The sequence below is a fragment of the Synchiropus splendidus genome, chromosome 11 (genome assembly GCF_027744825.2).
Source record: "Synchiropus splendidus isolate RoL2022-P1 chromosome 11, RoL_Sspl_1.0, whole genome shotgun sequence".
NCBI lineage: Eukaryota > Metazoa > Chordata > Actinopteri > Syngnathiformes > Callionymidae > Synchiropus > Synchiropus splendidus.
The window spans coordinates 20,617,411-20,627,467 of NC_071344.1; the positions used below are offsets into that span (position 1 = coordinate 20,617,411).

General features: G+C 40.6%; 1 protein-coding gene across 1 annotated transcript; it reads right to left on the reverse strand.

The window, feature by feature from the left end:
- Positions 1 to 383: 383 nt before the first annotated feature.
- slitrk4 (SLIT and NTRK-like family, member 4) lies at positions 384 to 7,353 on the reverse strand. Its single transcript, XM_053879727.1, has 2 exons — positions 6,435 to 7,353; positions 384 to 5,924 (listed from the first exon to the last, which is right to left on the reverse strand). Exon 2 carries the CDS (start codon positions 5,880 to 5,882, stop codon positions 3,291 to 3,293), a length of 2,592 nt encoding a protein of 863 aa, XP_053735702.1. The 5' UTR covers positions 5,883 to 5,924; positions 6,435 to 7,353; the 3' UTR covers positions 384 to 3,290.
- Positions 7,354 to 10,057: the final 2,704 nt, after the last annotated feature.

Consider the following 10,057-nt stretch of genomic DNA (forward strand, 5'->3'; position numbering starts at 1 on the left):
AATTGTAGATGACTTGGTGGTTTTCACGCATATTGGCCTCCCCACATTCAAAAGCAGTGTCCTCTAGTCAGCAGAAAAACAAATAAAATTAGCCAGCATTCACGCAGATGTATATCTTTGTGAAAACATTTTTGAGCTGAATATCTAACTTTTAACAGAAAATAGCTTGTTCAAATAATGGTACTACATTGTAGCAGAGCATGGTATTAGAGATGTGCCACAAGACAATACAAAAGTTGAGTGCCATAAACAGTTCCTTTTAGATGCTTTAGCTAAGACAAATTCACAAAAAGGTGAACTAATGATGAGGGCCACAGGTGCATATCCTTGTGATCCTGTCATCGGAAATCACATTTTACACCATAAATGTGTATTTCTATTATTTTTAATAATTTTCCAAAACAAATATACGCACAGACAAAACGAGACAAATAGTAATTTGTCAATTTTAAATAATTTTAGGAAGAAAATTAAAGCAATCAATTTTGGGAAATAACAAATAAAATATGATTTTATTTGAATTTCTCCTCTTCCTTTTTGAATGTGAACTCTGTTAGCAGAATCTATTCAATGGAAAATGGAAGTGAACTCACAAACAACATATTTACACTGTAAATAAATAATCTTGGACGTTTAGTTATGTCAGATACAAAAAATTACATTCATAAACTGAAACAACCCAGTTAATTACTAATTAATCTACGCATGCCACTTTGTAACCATAATTTGTTCTTTTGAATCTTTTATTCCGTTTTCATTAACTCTTGCTAAAGAACGGTAAATGAGCTTCAAAAAAAAAAAAAAAATTACTGTCTCATTACTGTCCAACAGTCATTTCTTTTCAGTTTAATAATATTTACCAAAATATTGAACACACACAGAAGATGAACCAACAGTTGACCAAAAAAAAGCACAGTTTATTTATTCACTTTCTTTTGATTTTTTTTTTTTTTTAATAAACATTCAAGCACCACCTTTCCCCAATGGATTTTTGTTCAATTGCAATGGCTGAGTATTAAAAACAAAGCTGATCATTACCAGTGCAGCCTTATGCACTGTTACCAGTACGGCATTGAAACAATTCAAAATGTCTAAATGAATAATACTGAAAATAATATGAAGAGTATTGATTTTAGGAGAAATAAAGTCCTAATACAGCACTCCCAACATATTACAATTTCCCTCCTTTATTAAATAAATATTACTAAAGCAAATCAAGCATCAAATATTTGCTCTCGAAATGAATATTTTCCGTTTCTAGTCATATGACCTGAGTATAATCACTAAATACGAGAATCTTTGGTGGCAAGACATTTGGGTGAAATGTGTTCTGATGTGACTGACCTTGTCGATGTGCTTATACAAGAGGAACTCAGCCAATATTCAGGAGATGAAGGACTGATAGAAAACTGAATTTATTATACTTTCCAAGATACATTCTATTCATCTGAGAAACACTGATCAGTTTAACTTAACAATACTAAAAAAAATAAAAATAAAAAGAAGAGAAAAACAAAAACAATAGTTGAAATTATAAAGTGTAAACTGTGGGAACAATAGTATCTGAAACTACTAATAAATAAACAAAAGAAGCATCATAACTGAGCATTTTTAAAGTAATATTGCACGTGGTTCGATGATATGATTCCGTCCAGAAAGAAAAGAAAAATAAACACATTTCTGTTGACCATCAATCAGTTCCAGTGATACAAAATATGTCATCATTTTATGTCTAATGCACATTTATTTTGGTTGCATATTGTTAATAAGAAACCTTGTACAAGATACTGTGAGCGATATAAGAATAAGGAAAATACTTGAAAAGTCACATCGGGCCTCAGGTTGTCGTGCGACACAACGAAAAAATAAACGTCACAGACCACGTGTCACAACCCTCCTAGTCCTTCGTGGTCAAATCGGGAGAAAGCAAATAAAAGGACAACTCAACAGTCACTTGTGGTGACCTGATTTAGCTCTGATGCATCGCACTCTCTGTGTATTATTCATTATAAATAATACTCTTTAAATAATCCTGCATAGAAAAATAAATTAACTATGTAGTCTTTCACTACGAAGAGAGTGCTGACAACAGTGTGCGTGACGGGTGAAAGGACTGAATATATTGGGAAGTGTCTTTGACATTTCTGGGTTTCAGTCCTTTGATGATTAAGCGGCATTGTAGTGTGTGTGTGCGTGTGTGTGTGTGTGTGTGTCAATGTTTTGTCTCTCCTTGTAATTTACAAACCAGTCCCACAGATACAAATAATGTAAGACTTACAAAATAAATTCCAGTTTACGCTTACATGGCAAGCAGTTTTGTAATCTTTTATCGGTTGTTGCTGTTTTTTTCTTTTTTTCTTTTTTTTCTGTTGATAAGAAAAACATCTTCTGATAGTGTATGTGCTGCTAGAGTCTCACCCGAAACTTAGGTTGTACCTTGAAGAGAAAACACAACTCCATCAAGAAGACACTATACTTAAACATGGCTCTTTACACAAGGAAATAAAATATATATTGAAATGTATCTCAAAAATATGTAATGTTCCAATGTGCCTGGAAATTGAATGAAAATAAGTCATGAAGCCTACCAGTGAGGAGCAGGAGTTCTGTGACTGGTGTTCAATCCTAGATGTTGTTTACAGTCTGACTCCACAGGGGATCTCCCATGAACACAAACTCTCGATATCCTTTCAAATTCAGAGGGACGATAAAATAATAATCATACCAAACAAATGAACATAACTTCTGTCATCTTAATTTCTGAATTCTTCCTTAGTTTAAAAAAAAAAAAAAAACAATAATAATAATAAAATTAAATAGCTTTTTTTAGGCTGAATATGAGGTATATGCTTAAGCACTGTTTCAAGACCATTTATATTTTGTTGCAAAATTTAAAAAGCGGGATAAAAGGAGGGGGGATCACCAAATAGCAGCAGAAACACTGCAATTGTCTGGTTACTGGGAGGTGTCCCCTTTTGTTGATAATCCAAAGGTGTCTAAGTAATTCCGCCAAAATGTTGGAGTGTGGAGCTGTTTTCTCACTGAGCATTGGGTCGTCTAGGATTCCAGAAGGCACTTTTAGTGTGTGGAGGGGTCTGTGTAAATCAGAAGAAAAGGAATATATATCAGTGTGTGTGTGTGTGTGTGTCTGTGTGTGTGTGTGAGAGAGACGCGAGGAGGATAAGAAAGCAGAGCAATGCGCCTGGTTGTCTATCTATCAGTCTATCAGTGTGTGTGTGTGTGTGTGTGTTTGACTCAAAAAATGTATCATCAATGAACCCAATTAAAGACTACAATTTACTCAGCGCTGTCTGCTCCTCCAGCACCTGCAGGTAATCAGGCGTTCCCTGGAGCTTGGCTTTCAGCTCATAATACTCACTTTTCCTCTGCTCCACCACAATTTTACTGTGATTCCCACCTATCAGGGAGGACTTTTTCATCTTTCTGTCCAGTGTCTTCTCCGGGTAACGAATTTCATACCCGCCCATCCCGATACTGTTAAAGTCCCTCTTGCTGTCCAGAAAGTTCTGGATGAACATGTTCGGTTCTCGGTTTGGAAGGAACTCCTCCAACTCATCGATGGTGCTGAGGCGCTTGTTGCGTTCCAAAGTGGACAGGGCGTCTTTGTCCTTGTCGGTAGAGTTCCGAAGAATGATCTTTTGCCTCTGTGAGTCCGCAAACTTGAAACCAGCATCCATGTCTGATGAACGTCCGATCCCACAGGTGTGACTCTTGCCAATGTGTTCAATTGTCTGAGGAATGAAAGCCTCCCCTCCCAAGTCGTCCCCTGGGATGGAGCCTTTCTTTCCAGATTTATGGCTGTGCCTGCGAAGATGCAGTGACATGGAGCTACAATCTTGATTCCCCAGTCCTTCCTGCCGGCCAACAGGCTTTTTATTCCTTCTCAGGACAAAGACGAGAAGGCAAAAGGCCACGAACACGGTAAGGATAAGCACAACAAGAATACTAAGGATCATGATTGAGAGTGGCACAGGTCCACCTGGTGGAGCTTTACCAACTCCAGCAGGTGACGGTGACGTCAGACCAGGCGTGGGGTTTGTAAAAATGAATGGAGGCCTTGCGATCAGCTTTGGGCATAAAATCTCATTTTTCAAATCACGAAGCTCAATGTTCAAGAACTGCACTGGTGATGCACATTTCACCTCTTTGCCAGCAACGCCATCTCCTAGCTTCTCTAACCACAGTTTAAGGGCGACTAAATCACAGGAACACTCCCACGGGTTCCCCTCTAGATCTATCTGGGTCAGTGACCTTAGTTGATCCAGAACACCACTCACTGGCAAGGTCATGAAATGGTTGTTTTTCAGGTTTAGTCTGGCTAAAGAGACACCAGAAAAGACATAGGCCGGCAGACTTCGCAGAACATTGTTGTTTAGGTAGAGAAGCTGTAGGTTCGGCATGGAGTCAAATGTGCCAGCCAGGATTTCTTTAATGGCATTGTATTCCAAATATAGATACTGGAGATTTGTTAGGCCCAGGAACATCTCTGGGTGTAACTGTTCAAGCTGGTTCCCATTCAGGTACAGCCTCCTCAAATTAGTGAGGTTGGAGAATACACCTCTCTGAACGGTTACAATCTGGTTGCTGCCCAGATGGAGCAAATCTAAACCCTCGAAACCCTGAAAGTCAGTGGGGCTTATGTCTCTTATATAGTTTCCGCTCAGGTGGAGCTTTTTAACATTTGAGGGTTTGGGAACAAGAGCAGCTAGATTCCTAATGTTTCTCTCCTGACAGCTGACACTAATGCCAAAGTCAGACGGGTGGGCTTTGCAGCTGCACGGCTGTGGGCACAATAATGGAGGTGTTCTCGTCTGAGAGGAAACAATCTGACTATTTCTTCCAAAAGGAGGTAAACCAGCGACAATACCATTGCCATAAATTCGAGACGAATCAGTTGTTTTTGGTGCCTTGGTGGCCATGGGGGCCACAGTACTGGGAGGATTATTGGAGGATGACTGCCCGTTTTCAGGATGGGCAGGTGGCATCCTCACATCAAAGTCACTTCCTGTGCCCATGGGACAAAGCTCCTGTTTATTTGTCTCTTTCAAGAGTCTGCCATACAGGTCACTCGGCGTTTCACAGATTGCCTCACCAATAAAAATATTATACGGCATGTTTTCGAGCCAAGCCTTGAGAGGCGCCAGGTCGCAGGTACAATTCCAAGGGTTGTCGTCCAGCTGTAACTCAACAATACGTCCAATGTGCTCCAGAACTCCTAAATAAGGAAGTTTCTGGATGCGATTTCCCCTTATATCCAAGTGGGTGAGTGAAGCAAAACGAAATATGTTGTCAGGAAGTGCCTGAATCAGATTGTCGTTGAGAATCAGTACTTTTAACTTGTGCAGTTTATTGAACGCTCCCTTTTCAATGTACTTGATCAAATTGTAGTCAGCCTGAAGGTACTCCAAATTTTCTATTCCAAAGAAAGTGTCTGCCCGCAGCACCTTTAACTCATTGTTGTTCAGGTGCAGTTGCTTCAATGCGCTCATTCCCATGAACGCTCCACCTTCGATGTTCTGCAGTTTATTGTTCCCCAGCTGCAACGACACAGCGTGGGTGAAGTTGAGGAAAGAGTTGGGGTAGAGGATGATTAAGAAGTTGTTCTGGAAGTTCAGGTGGTATAACGACGAGGCTGGAGGGATGAGCTGCGTGGGTCGATAGACTGTGATCTTTTCGCAGTTGACGTATAGCACATTTTCCACAGACATGCAGGAACAGGCGCTGCAGGTCTCGGCCATCAAGCCTGAGGCGGAAGGGAACGCCATCGGGAGTCCGTCTGACATGGAGGGGGAGGAGAGGGAGGAGGAGAGGGAGCCGAAGATGGAAGAAGAAAAAGCTGCCAGCAGGATTACAAGCAGCATTTCGATGGTTAGAAATCCTCCTCCAGAAAACCATTTAGTAGCCTTTGGAGAGAAAAAAGATACAGGTGCACATCCGTACACACACACACACACACACACACACACACAGAGAGAGAGAAAACAAACCATCAAAATGTTTTTCAAATTGAAATAAATTCACATGGATACTATGATAACATTGGTTAAGGAGGAATTTTAGGACAAGAAACATGGCGCTTTAACACACAGCTCTGAACTATCCTTCCATAGTGGGTTGTAAGTGGAAAATGTGTCTCTCTCACAAGAGCTGCTGCAGATCGTTTGGGAGAAACGGGTTTGGAAATCTCAGAGAGCAGCAATGCTATTCTCCATTCTCAGCACATTCACCACAATCAAAGTCAAGAAACAGCAGTTCTATTTTCGGGGCTTCCAACTTAAGATGAGGCCCAAAATGCATCCGTTTTGAACTGAATAAAATGCATACATAAATGAATCATTAAATGCAGTTTCGAAACTGTAATCCGGAGAGGACAGGGCGTTGAAATGATGATGAGCGATTACATTTTGACTTACCAGAAGCTCAGGCAGCAGACTCCTGCCGGAGACGCAGGGCACCAGTAGTGAGACATGGAGAGAGACGGGCGCGCAGACATCCCAGCTCAAGAACAACGCTGACAGTTTGAGCGGCGCAACAAGGTTCTACATCCCAAATGGTGACTCTGGCACATCAGCAAATCACACTGAGGCGGGCGACTTCGTGTCGTCGGGGGCAGCCAGTGGATTTCACCCGATGTGTTTTTTCTCCACCGCCCGATCCCCACACCGTGCTCCCTCCATGGGAGCGCATACGATTAGTCGGGAGAAAAAAAAGGGGGATGATATGGAGGATTGGGCGCGGGGGGGGGGCTGTTAGACGTCTTCAAGGCGCGTCCGACTCGTGAAAAAGGACGCACAAAGATCAATAAGCGCCAGATGAATCATATTTTACCAACGAACGTGCTTGTCAGGCTGCTCCTCATTCCGTCATGAATGCAGGCAGAGTAGTTTGGTGCGAGCTGGAGTGCTGAAGTTGCGCACCAACAGTAAATTCAGCCATCGGGCTTCGGTGTAGATTGTCACTTGTCTCCTTTCGGTCCGTTAATCCTGTCTTTATTTATAGCTCCTGGCGAAAAGAAATATGCATTACAGCCGTCATCCAGCTTAAAAAAAACAAAAAACAGCGCTCCTTAGTTCAAACGTGACGAAACAACTGTGAAGGCAGTGCGTAGAGACACGAGCAGGAGTTATTCTGTCCGCTGCGGAGGAAGTGGAGGAGCAAAAAACTCGCATCTCTCGTTCCGCTTAATAGCGTCATTTGGCAAAAAGAATGACTCCAATGATTGTGATGTGAAGAGAAAGCGTTGACTCAAAAACGGAAGAAAATGAAACAGGCTGGGCTGTCGCTCCAGTAATACAGAGGAGTATCCGTGCCAGGCGCGTATGTGTGCTCTCTCCTGCTGCAGCCGCATTCACTGAGCAACCCACACGAACGGGAGAGGAGGACGCAGGGAGAAGGAGGAGGGGAGATCTATGTGCCTGTGAGTGTGTGTGTGCGCGAGAGAGAGAGAGAGAGCGAGAGCGCGAGAGAGTCACTCACGTTAACATAAACCCTCGGACCTTGCAACAGAGCCGTTCTTCAGAACGCACCCTATTGCCTCGTGTGTTTATTTCCCTGAACACGAATACTGACGTATTCCGACTACTTTCAGAGGGTTACAAAAAGCAGTATTGGTGCCCGTGTGGCTGCGCTGCGAACCTGCCAAATCTTCGTAGCGCGCACCCTCAAAGTCCGCTATGAGGCGCACAGAGAGAGAGAGAGAAGTGCGTCGCCTGGAATCAGGAGCGCGCCTGTGAGCGGCATTCTAAAGAAGTGAGGTAGGCGAAGGAGAGAAGGAGGAAGAGAAGAAGGAGAAGACGTGATCCAGGACTGCCGTCGCTCGGAGTAAAAAGGAGAGAAGGTGCGAAATCAATCAGAGGCTTGTGCAGTTCACATTTCTCTTCGCTCTCCCTCTCTTTCAGCCACTCACCGGAGAGGAGGAATGGATGGAGAATTTAGGACCGAGGAACAGATCGCTCAAAGGTTGGCTACGTGCTTGTATGCCTTATTTATTTATTTTTTATTTTTTTGTAAATCTTAATTTGCCTGCCGAGAATTTGGACTAACTGTACCGAAGATGCGGCAAACCGTCTTTCATGCCATTTTTTTTTAAAATACCGAGCTCACAAGTGATTTTGATCCGTCATTTTTATTGAATGGTCAGCCTCCACATTCCTCTGATGTTTTTTTCTTTTGACTCATTTTATATGTATGTGTGAGTCATTCATATTTTGCCTGTTGGTCTACACCACATGTTTTTGTTTTTCCCTTTTTATTCGTTCTCTTCATCTTGATCGACTATTGCATATTGTGATAAATCATGGGTGAGAATATGAAATAAACTGTCTCAAGTATGTTAACCTTGTTTTGTTGTACTGATTTTCAAAATTATTTCATATATTGAAGGTGATTCATTCTGTAACTACTCCAATTGAGATCTGTTAAAGGGGACGGAAAATACATGAAAAAAAAATAAAATCAAAGTGTGTGTTCTATCATGAACGATGAAACAATCATAAAAAAAAACAACTATAATAATATACATCTGAAGATCATACAAAAAAACATGTCAAACATATTGCATGCATCCAAGTGCTATTAATGTTTGATTGTGAAACGTGATATCAGGTGGCTGAACAACCTCAGTCTATTTTTGGATATATTTTGCTGTTACATTAATTTAATTAACTACTAGTCATGACAGTACAATATATATTAAATGAAAGATCCTCTGTCCAGGTCGCATAATTATACTTTTGAAACATCAATCATCTGTAAAATACTTGAAAGAATATGGGAAGCAGTCATGTCTTCACCTTCATTCAGATGGTCTTCAGGATGAATGTTTGATTCTAGTGCATCATCATTTTGTAGCAGCTCATGCTTTATATATATATATATATATATATATATATATATATATATATATATATATATATATATATATATATATATATATATATATACACACACACATACACACACACACACACACACACACACACATATATATATATATTTTTTTTTTCAAAATTGTAATATTCGATTATTCGATCCATCACTAACCATTGATAATAACTGACCAACAGTCACGCATATTCACGGCTCTTCTGTGAATCAAACTTCACTTTGGCTTCATTTTTATTACGGTATGAAAAATGTGTTGATCACTTACACATTGAGAAAAAAAATAAATAGGAAAGTGTGTTAATTTACAGCTAGTGAAGTATTCTAAACTGAATTACCAGGCTGATGAAAAGGTGTCCAGCAGGCAAAGGGATTCATTTTTGAAATCATGAATGAATGAGTGCCATCTAGTTGGCTCTGAAAGTGAAGTAGCTGCGTCATGAAGCCGAATCACATAAATGCATCTGACAACGGGTAAGTAGAAGTAACACCTAATAAGTGCTATCAGATGAACTAAACAGAACAGCTTGCAATGGCCTTTTGCCGGTGAACCTCATAATCTTGATAATAAAGTTTGCCATGATTTTGCAAAACTGCCACTCCTTGACTGGTTTAAAAGTGGCTGATGTGTTTTAAATTTCTTTAGATTACTTTTTAAGCTACTTGGTCAATCATAAAGCGCTTTCATGAACAAAGCCTCTTCACATGTATGTGTCTTTTCATATTTCTGTCCATTGTTGCTCCGCACTCTCTTCCTGCTGCACACAAAAGGGAGAAGAGGGAGTTGGAGTTGAAACCCGACAGCTTCAGTCACACCGGAAACCTCACCTACGGTTTCCTCTTGCAACAGGTGCTGTAGCCAAGTGTCAGGCAAATGAAACCATTCCGGAGAAAGGGAAGATGGGAAGTATGGATTTCAGAGCCTCCATTCAATCCAGTACCCATTTGGTGATGATGTCCCTCTGAGAATGGATGCATTCACTAGTGACTTCAATTGAAATAAGATGTGACACAGGTCTTGAGGAGTGATTTCAATCATTAGTTTATCTAATTATTAATTTGTTAAATTAAATAATCGTATATGAATTTCTTTTTTTTTTTTTGCATTGCCGTCACATAATCTTATTCTGCAAGAACTTCCAGGTTGCATTTG